The sequence below is a fragment of the Suricata suricatta genome, chromosome 6 (genome assembly GCF_006229205.1).
Source record: "Suricata suricatta isolate VVHF042 chromosome 6, meerkat_22Aug2017_6uvM2_HiC, whole genome shotgun sequence".
NCBI classification, from domain to species: Eukaryota; Metazoa; Chordata; class Mammalia; order Carnivora; family Herpestidae; genus Suricata; species Suricata suricatta.
The window spans coordinates 114089826-114111798 of NC_043705.1; the positions used below are offsets into that span (position 1 = coordinate 114089826).

Below are 21973 nucleotides of genomic sequence, written 5' to 3' on the forward strand. Positions count from 1 at the left end.
CGCGGGTTTCAGATGTCCCACCGCCGTTTGACCCCCTCCCCCCCCGCTTCTCCACCCCTGCAAATGAGGTTTGACCAGCAGAGGCTGAGCCCACCTCTGGCTTAGAAATCACTGACATTTAGACTCCTGGCTGCAACCTGTTTACAAGCGGGCTTTCCAAAGGAAGGGGGTGGGGAAGGAGGGAAATAGGGCCAAACAAAACACCAACCGCCATCTCCCCCCAAACAAGAAGTGACTTTCTGGAGGCTTCAAATCAACAGGCACCACCAAAAAGAGAAAGCAAGAGGGGGAAAGCAAACAACGGCGACCGGCAGCCGCCTCCAGTTCTGACAACTCCGAAGGGACGCGCTTTTACTAAAGTGGCTAGCGGGCTGGGGCTCTGCGCAGAGGGACCTGAAGGTGCCGACCCCAGAGAGGCGCAGAGGGCTCTCCCAGCCTCCGTAGGTTTTGTTCACCGTGCTGTCATCTGTTTTTCAGACTTTTTTTTTTTCATTTTTTTTTTTTCTTTTTCGCCCCCGCATCTAACATGGTGAAGAAAGGCGTGAAGAAGAGAACAAAGTAACTCCGGGGGGAGCGTAGGTCGCTGGTGGCCAGCACAACCGCCCCCGCCGCCACCGGCTCCTGCTCCTGCGGCCACCCACAGCCACCATTCACCGGGAGACTCGCGAGGCGCGCGGCGGCGGGTCCGAGGACGCAGCGAGGACAGGCAGCCGGCCCTTCCGAGGAGTTATGGATGTTGGTGTATTCACTTCTGGCCAGATCCGCGCCCAGAGGGAGCTAACCAGCGGCCTCCACCTCCAGCTGTCTCCTTGCCTCGCACCAGGTCTTACCCTTCCAGTATGTTCCTTCTGATGAGACAATTTCCAGTGCCGAGAGTTCCAGTACAATGTGGAAATGGATACTGACACATTGTGCCTCAGCCTTTCCCCAGCTGCCTGGCTGCTGCTGCTGCTTCTTGTTGCTGTTCTTGGTGTCTTCCATCCCTGTCACCTGCCAAGCCCTTGGTCAGGACATGGTGTCGCCAGAGGCCACCAACTCCTCTTCCTCCTCCTCCTCGTCCTCGTCCTCCTCCTCCTTCTCCTCTCCTTCCAGTGCGGGGAGGCATGTGCGGAGCTACAATCACCTTCAAGGAGATGTCCGCTGGAGAAAGCTATTCTCTTTCACCAAGTACTTTCTCAAGATTGAGAAGAACGGGAAGGTCAGCGGTACCAAGAAGGAGAACTGCCCGTACAGTAAGTAAACGCGCGCTCCCCTCCTTCCAATTATCCACCCCCCACCCCACAAGGGGGGGAAAATCTGTTCCAGATGTGGCCAGCTAAATATTTACGTCCCCAACCCCTGTAAAATGATTAAGTGGAATACTTTCACACTAAATCACCCCCCATACATTGTGCACACCCCTACCCTCGGCGCGGCTCCCTCCACACCCCCCGCTCCTTGCCACCCTATCTGCCCAGCCCCGGCTGCTCGTCCGTACCTGGACCGCGCAGGGCGCTGCAGAGTTGTGGAGGCGCATAGATTCTTAGATTCCCCCTCTCTGTCTCCATCGCCCTTCCGCACCTCATCCCAAGGTTCCCTCTCCCTCCCTTCTGGAAATGGCTCAAGTAAACACATTTTGTTTCTTTTCGCTGGCAATCTTATTAAGAGTTTTGGGACAGCTTCCCCAAGCTGAAAATAATTATCCGCTGTCAATTACAGGGGCTTTATGGGAGCCTTATTTAAGAAAGAAAAGTCAATTCCATTAGCCCCCCACCCCCATCTCTTCACCCACTACCTATCTAGACAGGAGTGCAAACATTTTTCTGGTTTTGATTTTTTTTTTTTTTCTGGTCCCTCATGTTGGTTTGAGTGATTGCAGTCCGTGAAGTGAGCTTCTCAGGCACCACCGCCGCTATTTGTCTTCTGCCTGCCTTCTCTCTTGGTAACATGATGCTCATGTCTGCATTGTCAATGGCATATGCGCTGCTTTGTGGTGTCCTGTTGTACTCATTTCTTCTGAAACCTCTCATATTGCAGAGCCGTACTACTACAGCATTGTAAACATCTGGGACTGGATTCACACAGACCTCACACAAATTTCATTGTCATTCTTTTATTTTCAAAGTAAAAGCCATAAGTCTGTTTCCATGGCTCTGGTTTGTCCCATTGGATGAGGTTTTTCTGCTCTGTATAACTTATGACCCCCTACCCACGCACCCCACCTCATCTCTGCATTTCTTTCCACTTTCCTTTCTCTCATTCTTTCCTTCTGTAGCTCTTTCTCTTCTTTCTTTCTTGCAGGGGTGTGGGCTGCGTAGGGGGAGGGTGGATATTGTGTCTTTTCTTGAATCAGTCCAGCAAAGCCAGATTACTCTGTTGGCTTCTTTTCCTAGTTACTTTCAAGTGGTGAGACTTATTCACCCTCTATTGACTGCTATTTGAAAGGAGCCTGAGGCTATGTAATGGCACACTGAAGACAGTAGACAATGACATTTACACATGTTTAATGACTATTCAGCGTCATCTCAATGGTCCTTCCAAGTCACCTAAGGGACCTTGTGTGTCAGTTGTTTGGGAATTTCTTGCCAACTAACTTAAATACATGAGTCATACATCCCGGAGAACCTTGGCCCAGAAAAGTTTCTGGTACCAACAGGAAAGACAGTTAATCAGAACTTAGCATTTTCTTTTTAAATAAAGATTTATAAGAATGATGACTTCGTTTTCTTACCTGGAGATCCACACACATTTGACATTAACTTCTGGTGCTGCTTCCATTTACTAAAATTAGCAACAGGTTTATAAGTAATAAAGATACTGGTGAAAGTATTTTAAAGTATTCCACCTTACATTTAATGCTAGCACTGTTTCTGTTTCTGATTCATAGAAAGTAGCTGAAATAATGTCATTTATATGATTTTTTTTTGTTTTGAAAGTCTTTTGTTACCTGAATTCATTAGGGCCTATACTATGTATTGGCATTATAGGTGTGGGTTAAAAATTCAATACTTTGTTCACTTCTAAAACAAAATACTTGTGGTGTCATCCAGGTAGGATGATGGGGAAGAAGTGAACCAAACACACGCTAAAGAGTGAGCTGGGAGTTAAAATAATAATAAAACAACAACAATAATAATTTCCATAGACTGATGTTCTTCTGAATATTTTTAGTTTATGGAGATAAATATAATACATTTTCAGCTTTAAGCTTGAGCAAAATTCCTTTTTTTGGATACTAACTTAATTTAGGTATATTGGCATATTTTAAGTATCTTTATGATTTATTGCAAGGACCAATCTACACTAACTTGTTTATACGACTTAAATGACTATTTTCTAAAATAATTGCTAGGGGTATACATTGAATTATATTTTTTGAGTAAGAATTATCTGCAAAGAGAAAAGTATGCGATTGTTATTGCATAAAAACGAGAATGGAAAATTTCTATCCTAATTGTCCAAAATACAATAATATCCCTTCCATATGATAAAGTATACCGATAGTCCTTACTAAAATATAAAAGCTTATGTAGTAATGCAATCTTATTCAATGGTTGACAATGAAAGGGGGTGGGACTTCCTCTGTTAAATAATATCAAACCATAAATAATTTAGGCTTTCCAAGAACATCTGTATCAAGACATAGCAAGTGAAAAGTAAAGGTTGAAAAAACCTTAATTTCACATGTGGCTGGGTAATCAGAACCCTACTACGATTTCCAGCTGGACGGATTCAGCTGAACTACACGGTATCATTAAGATATTGTCTAAATGTTGCATAATTACATGTGAACAAACTTTTGCCATGCCTACAGGGTAACCAGCCAGCCAGCCCACCAAATGGTAGCCTGTTAAATATTAGGGTTTCTGAAGAGTGTCAGTTCCTTGTCCAAAAACCACTTTTCAGTAACATTTTCCTAAACAAGTTATTAATTATTTTCAATACACAAAGCTGTTCTTTTGAGGTTTGCTTATTTGAAGCTTAATTTTCTTTGTTACTTTTGACCCCAGCATCATTGCTGCTAAAATACAGTAACCGCTTATCTGAGAGGTTTCATGTTTGGGATGTCCTGAGTAATTAAACAACTGCTTTACTGGCTTTTTGCCAGCAAAATAGTAACAAAAGGGAAGTAAGGAAATCGCCCATAAGCATTGCAAAATCATTTTTAACTTCTACCTCCAAAGCTGGTTCCCAGAAATTGGCTGATTCTAAAAATATTGTATATGCTTTGGATGATTATAAATGTGTGTGTGTGTGTGTGTGTGTGTGTGTGTGTGTGTGTAAGGGGGTTGATTTTTTGTTTGCTTTTTGCCATTATGTGAAAACCGAATAAAGAGAGCAAAGATGGATTATGTTTCTCCTGCTAGAAGTGTAAGAAAGCTTGAATACTTTAGAATGGCTGTGGTGTATCTGTCACTAGATATGCTTAGGCTCCTTGAAGTTTGTTTTATCATTCTTTATATCTAGAGCTTTGCCCTTGAAACATTACCACTCAGCTCTAGCTCTGGCCTCCTGGAAAGGCTGGATACAGCTGTTGGGTACCCTTGCAACTGGAACTGGATGTGAGTGGGCTGTGGGCTTCTCCCATGCTTGTCACTGGTAGATAAAGGGAGTCTGGTGAAAAGAAAATGTATCCTTAAACTTGAGACAGCCAAAAATGGGTATTCTCAAAATGGAAAGCCACAGTGCTTATGAGTCTTTGCAAGAAAGGAGATGGGGCTATAATAGAGGAATCAGGATGTAGTGTGTAGTAAGGGCCCTGTTTCTTCAAATATGTATTTCAATTGGCACATAATGGTCCTATAATTTCAATATAACTATCCATGCTTTTTCAAAGATGAAAAATACGCTGAAAAAAAGTAAATTACCCAAGGTCATTCAACTGGAAATTGGCAGAGTCAGGATTCAGGCCTAACTCTATTTGGTTATGTTATTTCTTTCACCTCTGCTACTGGCAACATTAATACCGATATGTTAGAATTCAATATCTCAAAACTCCAAAAAACAAATTATCCATAATCTTGCTATGAACACCAACAGTTCTTCAGGTTCAAACTGGAACAGTTCGAAATGAGAGTGGAGCAGATATGAAACATGTTAAAGGTATCACTGCAGGTGGCTACATGGTATCAGACAATGTTAGCGCATTTTCTAGGTGGCATGTGTCTTCTGATATTTTGTTTGGGAATATATTTGCTTATGGAAACAAAAAATACATGTACACTGATCTCACCTTTTTAATAGAGGGTATTAGAAATACATTTAAGAAAATCCATGAAAGTCATTGTATATAGTACTTGTTTACAGCTGAGAGCAAAATGTTTAATTGTTCCCACATGTAATAAAATAATTTGGTTGTAAATACCAGTATGAAAGTGGGCTGTTGCAGAAACTTCTGATATATGACTCTAAAAAGGGCAAAATCTTAGAGACCTCAAGCTATATACATGTAAGAAGGCTTTAAAATGAGTCTGCAAATCAAAAAGGTACTTCACCACATATATATGACAAATTACTGTCTGGGATCAAAGACTTGCATTATTACTTTTAAATCAGACTGGAGCTTATTGTAGGAAGTTGCATAAAGTAAGAAAGTAAGTGTTGAGGGGAAACAGGGACTTGAATATCATCGCCTAAGAATTGATTTTATTTTGGATTTTTGGAAAGAAAACCTATACACAACTTATGGCTTCCACCGGTGTCTTATCTAAGTTGTGGTTGTTTCTAGAGTTTGGTTGCATTATTTATAACTGGCAGCATTTAATCATGAGCACTGAGGATTTATGAACATGGAAGACACTGTATTTAATGTTTACATGACATTGTCCTGTTACCTTTACCACATTCCTACCATATGGACCCTCCACTTTGATGGCTTTATCATAAATCCATTAAAAATGCACAATTACACAGTTTCCTCTTCATAAACCTGATTTATAACCTTCTACTAGAAGTATTCCAAGAAAACAGTTGGCAGAAATCACATGCCAACACTGGAGTATGAGAACTCAGAAACACCAGTCTCTAGGTAGTGTTGAGTATTTCAAGAATCCACGAGGCAAACATATGGACCACTGTTTAAAAACAGGTGTTTTCAAAATGATGTTTAAGCACAGAATTCAAAAGAAAAACAGTGTCTCATAAAACGAGGGAAACCCCAATGCGTGCATATTTTTACTGTCTGGTTTAGAGCAAAAAGGCTTATTCTAGTTCATCTTCTTTTTTTACTGTTTAATGAACTTATAGTAGAACATGAATGAGCACTTTACATTCCTGCAGTTACCTTCACATGCAGAGGCAAACCCCATTTATTATCCAAACGTCTGACTTTCCACAAGCCAAAATGTTGGAAAAAAGTTGACAGCTCATTTGAAATGGAGCTAATGTTCCTCACATTTATGAGCTGCCTGGGAATATCTACATCTTTCCTAAGCCTTAAATGTCTGCATGCTTATCCAAAATTGTAGTACAAATGATATTTCTTTATTATGCTTCAGAAGGAAAAGTAACACATGTGTATTAGTTCAAAGTGATGTTAATCTATCTCAACATTAATTCTGTGAACTTTGCAATGAGGAGTGATTCAGATGACGTTTTTAGTATTACTGTCCCAACATTTGTTAGCATTAATAGTTGATATTTGCTTAATGTAAGTAAGTAAAATATTAGTATTTCCTTCTCAGAAACTAAAGTTCTCTTTTAATTTTCCTTAAGATGGAACATAAGATTTATGTTTATGCAATTGTAATACAGCTTTATCACCATCTAGAAAATAATGAACCTCATTTTGTCTCAAGTACTTTATATAGAAATATCTTCATTTTTCATGGTATATTGCAATCACTGAAGATCATTTACATTGACCATTTGACCAATGGTATTTGTTACTTCTTTTTGCAGATTAAAAATATTTACTTTTCATAATTGGCGCTTTTATTTCCATTGCCTGTTAACCTTTACCTATGCCAGTCAGTCAGTATAACAAGTGACAACCTAGACATAGGCCTTTCAAATTGGTAAAAAAAAAATATATACCTGCATCTTGGGAAGCCAGTGACATTCTGATCAAGGATTAATGAATACAAAATGTTGATGCTTTACAGAATCAGTTTAAAACCAAATATTTAATCAGTATGGATTTTACACAAATAGAAAGTTTCAAGATAACTAAAAGGGATCCAGGTCACCCACCAAATAATGGCCTTGAAGGCTCCCTTGCCTTTAAATCAGGTCAGTTGTGTTCTTTCTTTGAACACTGTGTTCTAATTGGAACAATAAATCAAAGAAGACACTCAGAGTAGATTCCCATGTAAGGTGGACAACTGGACAGTGACTTTTTACTGCTTCTAACACGTGCATCCAATTACCATTTGAAAGATTCATTGTGCTGGCAGTAAAGCATTGCCTCATTTTATAGTTCACCTAATAATTCTTCAGCCTAAATCTGTCTACCTTTACCTATATCTAATCTGTCAGTATGTGTGTTATCATTAATGAGGAATTTTCAAATGTTTGGCATGCTTCCTAAAATGGATGATGACATTGAGAGATTAATGAACCATTTAATTAGCCATAATAGAAGAGGTAACGTGTTGATTAAGTCAATGTGTACCCAACTTCGAGTAAACTGTCAACTAAACATAACCTAATAATTCTACCGCAACTATAACTTAATCATGGATAGTCTGGGTTAACTGCAGCCTAACTCTGTGTAGCAATGGTTAACTGCAAAATTGAGAGCTTTTTTTAAAAAAGACATTTTCCTATAATCGTTACTGTCTTTCAAAGACCTGATGTTATCATGCTTTACTGATAAACATGGATCTTCGTTCATCCTTAACCCTTTTCAAGGCATTGCCCCTGTTTGAGGATAACTTGACATGGGCTCATCAAGTTCTTTTTTTTTTAACATTTAAATTATTTTTTAGCGTTTATTTATTTTTGAGAAAGAGAGAGACAGAGTGTGAGCCGGGGAGGGGCAGAGAGAAAGAGACACACACATAGAATCCAAAACAGAATTCTCTTAGCACAGAGCCTGATATGGCTTGAACCCATGAATTGCAATATCATGACCTGAGCCAAAGTTGGATGCTTAACCAACTGAGCCACCCAGGTGTGCCAAGGCTCATCTACTTCTAATCATTCTGTCTGGAGGCATTTATATATCTGAAACATTAGACTTCTGTGACAGCCCTGCCTCTAAGGCACTGCGAATCCATGATGCCTTTTTGTCCCTCACCACTCCAGTATTTTCTCCTATTTTTCTTATTTTTTCCCCTTTTCCCTGGTATTCAAATCTGTTACATATCATTTAGGCCAGGGAAAGTCATCCATTATCATTGCTTAGCATGCCATGTTAGTTACATTTGGAGCCAGCAGCTTAGATCTTTTTGGATGTTCAGCATCCAAGACAGATAGCTTATGTTCTATGCATAAAAGTTTTTAGCAGTGTAATTTCAACATACTCCAACAGAAGTCTCTTCTCATTTTGAATCTGCACTGAATTCTCCCTTATCTTAGCACTCGGGCCAATTTCTTATAGCCTTGCCTTTAGTGAAATAGGCAAATCCCAGATAAGCACCTTCTGCCAGTGAATGCTGATTGTCTGGTTATTTGGCATTTTTCTCCAGCTTACATATTCTATGTCTAATAGTTCTCTTTGCAGGTTCATTTTACCTTTCTTTAAATTGTTTTAGTACATGTAGCACTTATGAGCTACTTTGCCAATTTCCTTACGTTTTGCTTTTGTCTGGACTCCTACTAGAGAAAGTGAAGATGAATTAGGAAGTCCAATAACTATTGCTCTTCTATTTTAGTCATCCTTTATTTCAAATTAAATAGATGCTAATCATAAAGGTCTTTACTATTTCCAGCTTCCATGATTTCCTTTAAAACACAGAGCTGCTCGGGGCACCTGGGTGGTTCAGTCCGTTGAGCACCTGACTTTGGCTCACGTCATGATCTCATGGATTGTGAGTTTGAGCCCCACATTGGGCTTTGTGCTGACAGCTCAGAGCCTGGACCGTGCTCCAAATTCTGTGTCTCCCTCTCTCTCTCTGCCCCTTTCCCACTCATCTTCTGTCTTTCTCTTCTTCAAAAATAAATAAACATTAAAAAGTTTTTTTTAAAAAAAACCCAGAGCTTCTCTGTATACTCCTGCCAAAAACAGCTTTTAAAAGTAAAACCCATTTTTTCATTAATACAGGTTGACCAAGGGGAAAAATATAAAATAAACAAACATATATACTCCAGGCTGATCAAATATTGAAATGCACATATATTTTTAGAAAGATATTGGGGCATCTGGGTGGCTTAGTCGGTTAAGCATCTGACTTTGGCTCAGGTTATGATCTCACGGTTTGCGGGTTTGAGCCCCGTGTTGGGCTCTGTGCTGACAGCTAGCTCAGAGCATGGAGCCTGCTTCAGATTCTGTGTTTCCCTTTCTCTCTGACCCTCTCCTGCTCACACTGTTTCTCTCTGTCTCTCAAAAATAAATAAAAAACATAAAAAAGAAAGATAGTAAGATACCAACAGGAGTTAGAATTTGAATTAATAGCATATGTCACTTATTTCTTTCAAAGAAGAACCTTTTTATACTGATTGTTGAATTAAATTTATTTTTCTTGTATGCGGAATCTGACTATATGAGTTAAATTGGTCTGTTATAATAATTAAAAGTCAAGCTTCTTTTTATAATTGGTTTCAAATTATATAGATACATAGATGTAAGTAGATTTCCAAAGCCTAAACAGCTTTGACTTATTGACAGAATTATTAAAAGAAAAATTAACATTTCGTAACATGGGGAAAATGATAACACATGATATTAATTTACAAGCTATTTCTTATCTAAAGCGAAATAGATGTACAATGCTATTAATAATGGTAATTACTGACGTAGTAAACCAGATTTCTAGGGTGTTTTTTGAAACATCTCTGTAGAAGGGTATGATTCCACAAATATGAAAAAGAAAACTGCTAAGGATGTTGATCAGATTATGGTGTAAAAACTAGATCAACAAAACTACCGAAGTCCTTTAAACCAGAGGGATGGTAAATAACGTATAATCAGAATGTTAGAAGCTAGAGGAAAAGCAGAAGAAGCCATCGAGCATTTGGACAGATGGTGGAAGGGAGGAAGAGATGCTGGACTCGAGTGATGGAGACAAGGGTTTTGAACTCCCAGGAAAGAGATCAAGCTAATGAGTAGCGCTGCAGAAGGGTTGACATGACAAGAAAGGTGTGAGGGAAATATAACCCAAGCCCTGGCATTTGACGGCATGTTAAATGAACTGAAATGAGAACCTGTGATCTAAAAGGAATCCCACAGAAGTAATCACAGCCATGGTATCAAAGGAAGGAAGGCTAAATCCAGAGTTCCTGCTAAGGAGGCCGCGGGTTAGAGGGATTAGAAGTGTGGGCTTTGATGAACAGTGATTACAGGTGTGGCCCTGGATTGAAAATGAGCTTTGGAGACACAGATGTGGGTGTATTGGAGGCTTTGACCTGCCAGGCAATAGAGTAGGACTTCACAACTTGCCATCATTAAAATGACATTAACAGTACCTTCCTCTTTCCTATACCATAAAGATTAAATGAGATTATTCATTCATTCAGCAGAAATTGAGTGCCTGATTTCTGTCAGATACTGTGTGACGTATACAAACAGTGCTGAAAAAAGACCCTGGTTTTACTCTCAGAGAGCTTCACTCTAAAGACAATGCCCTCCCCACTCCCCCAAAAAAAGCTATGTGATAAAAAAAATGGGGGTAAATGCTAAGGAAGAAACAAGGAGAATACTCTAATAGAAAATAATTGGGAACTATTCTAAATTTTTAAAAATGTTTTATTTATTTTTGAGACAGAGAGACAGAACATGAGCAGGGAGAGGCAGAGAGAGAGGGAGACACAGAATCTGAAGCAGGCTCCAGGCTCTGAGCTGTCTGTCAGCACAGAGCCCAATGCGGGGCTTGAACCCACAAATGTGAGATCATGACCTGAGCCGAAGTCTTAACCGACTGAGCCACTCAGGGGCCCCGATTGGGAACTATTCTAAATCTGATGACTAAGCAGCCTTTGAAGGTGGCATGTCTGTGGAAGGAACAGCATGGGGAGGGTTTGGTACCACCTCCGAGAAGGACAGAATGGACACACTGAGCCTGGGCTTTGGGGAGAAGTTTGGAGAAGTCAGGCTTAATGCACAGAATAGCTGAATGGTGCCTGGTGCATAACAATCCTCATCAAATAGGTATTTCATAAAGGAAAAGTAAAAAGAATGTTTCCCTTTGTTTGAAAGGGAAGGACTGGGAATTCAACTAGCTAGATTATTTGCTGAAGTGAGAAATAAAAATATTGGCACTGAAGAATGCGGCAGGAATAAGGAATACACTGGCATTTTTAGTAAAGGAAATATTAGAACATTTGAAATTATTCAAGATTTGCAACTGTAGGGGCACCTGGATGGCTCAGTTGGTTGAGCATCCGGCTTCAGCTCAGGTCATGATCTCACAGGTTCATGGGTTCGAGACTGCATTGGGCTCTGTGTTGACCCCTAGCTCAGCCTGGAGACTGCTTCAGATTCTGGATTCTGTGTCTTCCTGTCTCTTTGTCCCTCCCCTGTTCACACACACTCTCTCTCTCTCTCAAAAGTAAATAAATGTAAAAAAAAAAAAAAAAGGTTTGCACTGTAGTGTTTGTAATGTTCTGAAGTCTGAGGGAAACAAGAGTACGGTTCTGGCTTATTAAGAGACTGGCAGCAGATATTTGAAAACTGAAGATAATCTGAAAAAAGAGCAAGGAGCTGAAAATAAGTAGAAGGTAACAAATGAGTGCAGGACATATTAGTAAAGAACAAAGGGGAAAAATAGGGGACAAAACAGGTCACTAGAGATGGAAGAAGATAGATGACTGCATAAAAGGTAAAAAGAGAAAAGTGACTCAATGTTTACAGATTTCAAGACAAACAGTGTTCCAAGTTATGATATGATTTTAAAGTAGGGTTATTACAGATGCTCAGCTCTCAGTAAATTCTGTAGCTAAGGTTCTTGTTTCTCATCCCATGACTGTGACCTTTTTGGCCCGTAGCCTTAAAGGGTTTGCAAACCAGAGATACAGACAGGAGATCTTCCCAAGGAGTTGGTAGATAATATAAGACAGTTTATACTAACAGCCAAAGAAGCAGAGCAGAAATTAAGTGAAAGGTAACCTAGGGATGCATGAATGACATAGGCAGGGTCACACTGAGGATAAGGACTCCAATTAGACACAGATAAAAAGAGAGGAGTAAGAATATCCTAAAAGAAGGCATAGAAGCATGTGGGCGCAGAACCTTACATGAAATTTCCGGGTAATAAGAAGCAGGCGGAGAGCCTGAAACAGACTTTACAGGCTGGGGGCTTACCTTATGAAATACAAAGTGAAATACACAAAACATGTCGTCATGTGAGAGGGAGGAATGTAAACCCTTATATTTGAAAACTTAACTTTTCTGCTAAAATATTATGTTAACACGGTTTTCATTTAATATTGGCCTTCTTTATTTTACTTTTTAAAAAAATTTTTTATGTCTTTTATTTATTTTTGAGAGACAGAGAAAGTCAGTGTGAGCAGGGGAGGGTCAGAGAGAGAGGGAGACACAGAATCTGAAGCAGGCTCCAGGCTCTGAGCTCGCTGTCAGCACAGAGTGTGATGCGGGGCTTGAACCCACCAACCGTGAGATCTGACCTGAGCTGAAGCTGGATGCATAACCGACTGGGCTATGCAGGCACCCCTTTATTTTACTTTTTAAAGTAAAGAAAAAAACAAAGATAAAGCAGGGAGAAATATTTTAAAAGAATACATAAATTACAATATAATGGACCTAACCTAAGCATACTGAAATTCTAGCTAGATCAGCAAAACAAAAACCCAAAACTAGTTTTAAACTAGGTACACGAGAAAAGTGATTCTTCTGACCTACACCAAATGGCGTCATCTTCAGCATTCATCATTACTTAACAATTTAAAACAGCCCCTTTGCAGAAGTTCCTAAAATCTACATAGCACTGGGTGTTGGCATTTCTCGGCAGATTCCCAAAGGTAACTAGGAAGCCTCAATATTACTTGTTCCCATTGTGTATTTTTTTCTTGCCATTTCTAATTCTAAATTATCTCAGATTTATTTGGTTTAGGTGATTAGGGAAAAAAACAAAGTAGGTACAACTCCTCTTGAAAAAGAATATACTTATGTATTTTAAATTTTTTTAATGTTTATTTTATTTTATTTTTACAGGGGAAAGTGAGAGAAAGAGAGAGAGAGAGAGAGAGAGAGAGAGAGAGAGGAGAGAGAGAGAGGGAGATTGAGAATGAGCGTGGGAGGGGCAGAGAGAGAGGAAGACACAGAATCCAAAGCAGGCTCCAGGCTCTGAGCTGTGAGCATAGAGCCTGATGCGGGGCTTGAACCCATCAACCATGAGATTATGGCCTGAGTCAAAGTTGGATGCTTAACCAACTGAGCCACCCAGGCGCCCAATACTTATGTATTTTTAAAACAAACAAGGAGTAGGACACAGACAGCATATATGCAGTCACACCCATGATGAAGACCATGAGCTTTGGAGACAAACTTCTGGATGTAGAATCAGAGTTCTAAAACTGTGTAGCTTTGTGGCCTTGGGCAAATTACTGGTTGTGATCCTTACAACTATTAAGTGAAGATAATAATAGGACCCACCTCATCACTGTTGCAAGGATGAGCTTGTAAACTTACAACTGAAATTCTAAATATGAAATTCTCAATACCTGGCACAGAGTCTGACATGGGGCTCCACATAACCTAAGCTGAAATCAAGAGTCAGACCCTTAACTGACTTAGTCACCCAGATGCCCCTTAATTACTCCATTTTCTGAAAGGATCTCTAAGTCATGGCCTAATGTAAAATTAGGCAGAAAATTGATATCATACTGCTTTACTTCATTTTATAGTTTGTGAAGCCTTTTAATGTTTTTATGAGTTGATTCTCAGAAAACTTGTATAAAATGGGTCAAATAGTCATTGTTATTTCCAGACTATATTTATATGAGAAAACTGAGTCTAAAAGTTATGGTGCCAGGCTGAAGTGAGATAGTTAGCATAAGCAAGTCAGGATTCAAACCTAGGCCAGTCTTAGCAAGGGTGACCTTCATCTTCTGCCTTGGTTTGCCAGGAACAGTCTTAGTATGTGCCTCTTGCTCTGGCATATTATCATGAGCACCCTATTCACTCTCCAAGTCTCACATTACAAAATCACCCTTAACCAATTTGGTCTGTGTAAGGCACAAATCTACACAAGTCAGTTCCCTATTAAATACTTTAACTTCTTCCCAATGTTCTTAGAAAAAGATCTATATTCCTTAGCATGTCATGTAAGGCCCTTTTGATTTTCTCCCTACTGACCACTCACCCCATTTCTTACCATACTCCCTATTATAGACATACTGAGTTGATGTGAGTTCCAGAACATGCTTTGTCCCCTCATTTCCAGACCTTGTACACACTACTAGGTCTGGCTGGAGTGATGTTTCTACCTTGGGTCCTATCACTTCTTCCTTTCTACTTTCTATTAGTTGAAAGTCCATCTCTAGCAAGGCTTCCTGAACATTCCCCAAACACCTTGTCTTTAGTATTTTAATACACTCCCACACTTGATTACGTTACCCATCTAGTTTCCTCGTACACAGAAAACTTGTTGAGGGTAAGGACTGTACATATCACATTGACCTTTGCAACCAAGCCCTTAATACAGAGTCTGGCCTATAATGGGTCCTTTCTATATATTTACTAGGTAAATTGTTGTTTTTAACTGCATATCCTTGATCCAAGTCACTTAGATTTTTGGTTTAGTCATTTGGTCTGGAAAGTGTGATTAATATACCACCTACCTAAAAAAATGTGGTTGAAGTAAATTATCTTTTAAAATACATTAGGTTCTAAATTCTACAGTTCTGAGAACTAGAAAATGTTAGGGCCGTCATTACTCAACTGAATGTTAAGAACTTAAAGTCATACAAACTTCTGAATGGGAATATGTAATCCTTGAAATGGATTGTTTCCTATATTTTTCCAGTTTTCCTAAGGTTACTATTGACTATGATCAGTGGATATAAATGATGATGACTCTCTTTTAAAATTGATGCTGCTGTGACATACTTTTGGTTTCAGTGTTATAAATTGATTCTAGAGTAATTTAGTAACAATTAAGAAATAATCAATTCTTGGTAAGTCATTTAGAGAAGAAGTGTATACACCACGAACAGTGGCAGTGAGAACATATGGTTCATAGTCTGGATCGTGTCACAACATTTACTGTGCAACCTTAGCATGCCATTTACTTTAACTTGACCTTGGACCTTGACCTAATCTATGAAATGAGTGCATTGAACTAAATTAGTATTAAAATATTTTTATTCAAGACACTCATTTCCTACCAATTCCACAAGTATACCTGTATTAGGAGATGACAAGTATGATACTCTGAATAATAGCCACCCAAAGGTATTAAGTCCTAATCCCTAGAACCCACGACTGGTACTTTTTACGAAAAAACTTCTGCAGATATGATTAAGTTACAGATTTGTAGATGAAGAGATCATCTGGCATTCCCCAGGTGGGCCTTCCACCCACTTATTGTTATTACAACACTTGTCACTTGTTATTAGAAGATACAGAGGGAGTTTAGACACACAAAGAAGTCTGGTGATGGAAGCAGAGAAAGAGAGACTTAAAGATGTGATGCTTGGTTGTGAAGACAATGAAGGAGGCACAAGCCAAGGAATGTCATTGTAGAAGCTGGAATAGGAGAGAAACAGATTCTCTTTCCCACAGCCTACGGAAGGTGCTTGGCCATTCTGACACCTTCATTTGAGCCCAGTAACATGGATATTGGGCCTCTGCCCTCCGGGACTGTGAGAGAATCAATTTCTATTGCCTCAAGACACCAGCTTTGTGGTAACTTGTTATAGTAGCCAAAGGAAACAAATACAGATTTTGATACCTCAGCGTGTGGTATTGCTGTAACAAATATCCACAAGCGTGGAAGGGACATTGGAATTGGATTGGTACACGTTGGAAGAATTGTTAGACACATGATAGGAAAAGCCTAGATGGTCTTAAACAGACTTCTCGTAGAAATGCAGACATTGAAAGCACCCTGGTAAGGGCACAGAAGGAAGTAAAAATCACAGAAAAAGCCTATGTTATCTTAGAGAATGATGCGATGTCTTAGGTATCTTCATAAAGAGTCTATTGATAGAAATATGGATATTAAAAGTGATTCTGCAGCACCTGGATAGCTCAGTCAGTTAAATGTCAGACTTCAGCTCAGGTCATGATCTCACAGTTCGTAAGTTCAAGCCCTGCCTCGGGGTCTGTGCTGCCAGTGTGGAGTCTGCTTGGGATTTTCTCTTCCTCTCTCTCTGCCCCTCCTGTGCTCTCTCTCTCTCTCTAAAAACAAATAAAAAATAAACTGATTCTTGTGACAACTGGAGGAGATAGGAAGCATGTTACTGGAGCAGAGGAAAGACCGCCCCTGGTACATAGTAGCAGACACTTAGCTGAGCTGTGTGAGAGTTGTGTGGGAGGCAGAACTTGTACGTGGTGAACTTGGAAATGTTAACTGTGGGGAATTCCAAGAAAAGTGTTGAAGGTGCAGCCTGGTTTCTTCTTGCTGCTTTAAGTAAAACATGAGAAGAAAGAGATAAAGTTAAGAAAGAGCTGTTAAGCAAAACAGAACCAGCACTTGATGATCTGGGAAATTCTCAGCCTATCCAGATTGCAAAAGATGCTAAATTAGGAGGTACACTGCCAAGGAAGTGTGCTGTAAAGACAAAGCCAAGGGTGTGACTGGACAGCCTTAATCCAGTGCCAGAGAGATTAGGCACTTGACTTGTCTGTTCCCTCAGCCATCCCAGCGGAAGCCAGAGATAGAGATTATAAAAGCACGGAGGACCCTGTGACTACTGGCATGAATGCCTATGCCATACACAGGAGACCCACAAAGCTCATGAGAATGCTGTATCAGCCAAAACACTACCAGCATGGACTGAAAGAGAGTTGATAAATGAAGGAAAGCTGTCAGACTTCCACAATTGTACAGGCAGGAAACAGACTGATAAAACTGTTCGGCTATAAACACATGCTAGCTTTAAAAAAAAAAAAAAGGCAGGCTCACCAGTTCACTATGAGGGAAGAGCCATGGGCACAGAGAGGGGGCAACCACAGGTGCCGAGGCAGAGACTAGCTGCAGGCCCAGAGCCAGGACCCTCAAGCAATAGAGGACTATTCCAAGGTGCTGAAATCTACTGGCATTTGTCCTGCTCGATTTTGAAATTGGTTGAAGCTGGTGACACTTTTCTTTCTTCCATTTTTGCTTTTTTTTTTTTTTTTTTTTTTTTTTTTTGCAGTGGAAATGTTTTTTGCAGCTTTACAATGCCTGTCCCACCAACTGTATTTTGGGAACAGATATTTTATTTTCTAGTTTTACAGATTCAGAGATAATAGAGGAATTTTGCTCCAAGATGGATCATACCCAGAGCCTACTCACACCTGATTTAGATTATGTAGATGATGAGACTTGGGATTTCTTAAATGATGATATTTAAGTGAGATTTTGGACTGGATTTTATGTTGGGTGTAAACTTAGGGGGATGTTGGGATAAGATGAATATAGTTTATTTTACATAAGAGGTGGATGTGAATTTTGCAGGTCTAGAAGATGGACTATATAGTATGATGAATAGTAGTCATCTAAAGATACTGAGTCCTAACCCTTGGAACCTCCGGATGTTATCATATGTAGTAAAGTTTTACAGTTGTGATTAATTCAAGTATTTTGAGATGAGATTATCCTGAATTGTCCAAGGTGGCCCTAAATACCATCACAAATGTCTTTATAAAATAGAGGCAGAGGGAGATTAGACATAAACACAGAAGGCAGAGGGTGATCTGATGACTGAAGCTGAGAAGGGATTTGAAGATGCTTTACTAATGACTTTGAATACGAAGGAAGGACCAGTAGCCAAGGAATGTGGCTCAAGAATCTGGAAGTGACAATGGATGGTTTCTCTCCTAGAGAGCTTTCAGAGGAAATGGCGGCCCTGCCAACATTTTTACTTCTGGTCCCCAGAACTGTGAGAAAATAAATTTCTGTTATTTTAAGCCACCAACTTTGTGGTAATTGGTACAGCATCCCTAGGAAACTAATACAGTCACCTATGACAATTTTACGTGGCCCACATTAAGGATAATTTGACAAAAACAATGATCTTATCATGGAAAGAACTAAGCATGGACTCGGATGTAAGTTCAAACACATTACCTACCTCTTATGTGTGTGACTAAAATAGGTGCTTGGATTTTTCATCTGATCCATGAAGATTAAAAGAATTTCTATAAAAATATCTAGCCAAGTATCAGGCTTATAAGAGAACCTTAAATTTTGGTTGGATCTAAATTGATGATGAGTTTCAATGACTATATATCTGCAAAACATTGTTTAAAAAATACGGTTTATTTGCACCTAGTACCTCCATTGCTGGGCACTACCAGAGCAAAGGAAGGGCTTTGATTGTCTGATGTAGAACCTGGCTATACAGGTCTGATTCTTACCCCTTCCCAGGACTGTAAATTCGATCTGGATTCAAGAGTATCTGTTCTCTTCCTCCTCACTGGTCCAGAACCCACATTTCTGAAGGTGCATGCTACACCTATACTTTGCCTATTTAGTTATTTATTTATTTTCCTGTTTTTTATTTATTTTTCAGAGAGAGAGAGAGAGAGAGAGACAGCGTGAGCAGGGGAGAGTCAGAGAGAGAGGGAGACACAGAATCTGAAGCAGGCTCCAGGCTCTGAGCTAGCTGTCAGCACAGAGCCTGACGTGGGGCTTGAACCCACAAACTGTGAGATCATGACCTTAGCCGAAGCCAGATGCTTAACTGACTGAGCCACCCAGGCGCCCCTATACTTTGCCAATTTAAAGAGGCTCTTTTAAAGCTAAAGGTGATAAAAGATCTATTTAAAAATGGATAATTAATATAATTAAAATGTAAGCAAGTGGTACTTTCAAAATATTTCAATGTCTATGTTAAGGTTACTTTTGCGCACTTTGAAACTATATCCCACATCCTCTATCCTCTGTCACCATGGATAAAATTCAGAGAACACCCTAGTTTAAACTTCTCACATCACAAAATGTTTCCATAATGGTACAACTCTCCCAAAATTTATTATCACGGCTGTTTACATCACTTAAAATTTTAAAACCTGGAAAAAAAAGTATGTCTAAAACTGACATTTGCTCTTAAAGAAAATTAATTTCTCGCACAGAAATAGGGGCAATGATGTTGTAGACAATAAATAAATGTTTTGTTGTCATGACTTAGGGTAATGGGCTTTTATCCCAAGCTGAAGCAGACAGGGTTATCTCCTAAGTTGGAGTGTTATAGAACTCACTCCTTTTTCTCCCTCACACTCCCTGTTACCTGAGTGCTGGGGCTATAATAATTTGAGAAGAGAGATAATGGTGGTGATTTGGGGGAAAGGTGGGTGCAATTAGGAATAAGACTCTTAGGCAAGGGAACTGAATAAAAGAGCTAATCCACGATTATCTTGAGCACAATGAGCATGCTAGTGGTGACGATCAATCTTATCTTTCTTGGTGCCATTCAAAGATTTTGACTTACAGTCTCTGAGACCAGGCAAATAGTGTAGGTCCATATAAATCTACGTTTCTGAAACATTCTTAGCAATAGAATGGTCATTTGTGAGTTCTGGCTTGAGAGACAGCCCCTACCTATTTCTCTTAAACTATAAGATTTCTTCTAATAAGAACACAGAAAAGACATTTGGGGCAAAAAGAGAGAGGTCAGATTTGAAATAGCTAATAAGAATAGGCAGTGCTAAGTATTTCTGAAAGTTGGGCCCCATGGGCCACATGATCAGAAGGAGCTTAGGGTGCTTGCTCAAAATGCAAATGCTCAGAGTCCTATTTCAGAGGGATTGCACAGAGGAAGAGGAGACCAATAAGAGGTACACACACAGGAATCTGAACTTTAATAAACACCTCAAGCAACTCTTAATGCCAATTAACCTCTAAGAAACAATGAAATTAAGGATGACGCTAAGGTAAGTGTGGAGGTGATGAGATGAAAGGCCAAAGGTGTTTTGAGCTTGGAATTATCTCAAAAACTTGGCAGAATGAATTTTGTACACATACACCATGTCTGCATATTTTCCATTTTTGCATACAATCTGGGAATGGGGAGAGTGCCAATATATTTTGCAAAGAGGAAGTAATTTTAAAAGTGAGTTAAAACATATGCTAAAGTGTAAATACTCTTTCACCGGTGGAAGATATTGATAAATCTTAGATTAGGTCAGTTTACAGCTCCCTGTTGTAAGCGCATGAGTCATGTGTGCCAAGTCTGGGGTGCAGGGAGACGAGACGCGACACTCACTACAGCTGGCTGCTTTCGCCCCTGTCAGGGTGCCCTGCCACTGCTATTTATGAGGAAGAGCTGGGGTGCTACACCATATGACAATTGTGCAAACAAACTTTTACCGATTCAGGGCTCCTCTCCACTTGTTTTGCCGCTGTGATAGGTTAAGCCGCACGAGTCTGTGTCCAAGCACCCCTAATCCCAAGAGAGTTAGCGAGAACATAAACCTCAAAGTGATCTGCTTCCAAAGCTAGAATCCCGAGAAAGGAATACAGATGACATTCCGTAGTTTCCCCGGAACCAATTTTTCAAATTCCAGCAGCTCTCTAATGGCTTTGGCATTATTGAGAGGAATTCCTCTTTGTTGTGAGGCTTTCTTTCCTTCACTTGTGGAAATGATTTGAGCATCAGTTCCTGTGTATGTTTTTCAGATGAATGAGACTAGTAGATACTATGGTGAAGGCTGTGGTATGTCCACCTTGTGCTCCATGAATATGCAAATGATAGGCTCCCTTCTGGTTCTGTGACATTTCCTTATACCTACAAAAGACGTCTCTGACCAGATTTACAGCTCAAACAACTTATAGAATGTCTCTTGCAAAGTCACAGGGAATATGAATCTGAAAATATTAATTAAAAAATCAACAATTAGCATGCCCTCTGATACGTCTTTGTTCCCCCATTTATTTCTTCTTGTATTTTTTTCTCTTTGTACGCAAGGCTTTTGAAGGCATTTAATAAGATCCGTTAGAATATGTTCATCTGACCTTAGCTATATGTAACCACTGACACTGGCTATAACTTATTAATCTGAGATGGTTATTGCACTGACCAACCCAAAGTAGTGTGGTTGGTTGGTTTCACCATCCAAAAAACTTCATAGGGTTTTAAATTATTTGTTAGGTCCTGCTATGCTATACGAAGTGCCTGGCCAACGTGGTTTTGGCTCTAATGCCTTATGCTCCAAAGAAGGCATCAAGACTTTAAAACAATCTCAAATTGAACACTGTTGATTTTTTTCATCAGAAAAGTGCAACCATATTATTGTCCCTTCTGATGACAAGGACTATCGAATAAAAGCTTGCTGTTCTGGACCTTCCCACATCCCCATGGCTGTGACACTTCAGTTGAGGTAAAGCTCTCAAGTAGTAATAGTGACGTTTTGTGATGCAGAAAAGCCAGATAGATACTAGAAAAATAAAAATAACTTAGAAAAAGTTGTATTCTCAAATTCATTCTTATTTTACCTGAAACACAATAAATATTCAGTAATACTCCTATAATCTCTTAGATTAACCACATAGAAAATCCTTGTTCTCTTCTGTTCATCACTGAAAATCTTTGGAAGCAGTCCAGTTTTAATTAACCCATGGGTTCCCCACGTCCCATTGATTGCTTTATCATTTTGGATATCAGCAGAATCCACTGAATAAGCAGGTAAAGTTTTATTTAAAAAACAATATAATAAGGGTTTTATTTGGCAACATTCAATGATTGATACAAACTGGGTGAACAGTCTTAACTACTGGTCCCTACCTCCACA

At 39.6% G+C, this 21973-nt stretch overlaps 1 protein-coding gene and 1 long non-coding RNA gene across 2 annotated transcripts in view; one reads left to right on the forward strand and one right to left on the reverse strand.

The window, feature by feature from the left end:
- The window catches only part of LOC115293161, an 80423-nt gene that overhangs the window by 8768 nt on the left and 49682 nt on the right, over nt 1-21973 (reverse strand). The window lies entirely within an intron of this gene.
- FGF10 (fibroblast growth factor 10) overlaps nt 502-21973 on the forward strand; it is an 84757-nt gene continuing 63285 nt past the window's right edge. Inside the window, exon 1 of the mRNA XM_029940918.1 lies at nt 502-1232. Within this exon, the coding sequence (XP_029796778.1) occupies nt 887-1232 (346 nt within the window). The 5' untranslated portion in view covers nt 502-886. The remainder of the gene's footprint in view (nt 1233-21973) is intronic.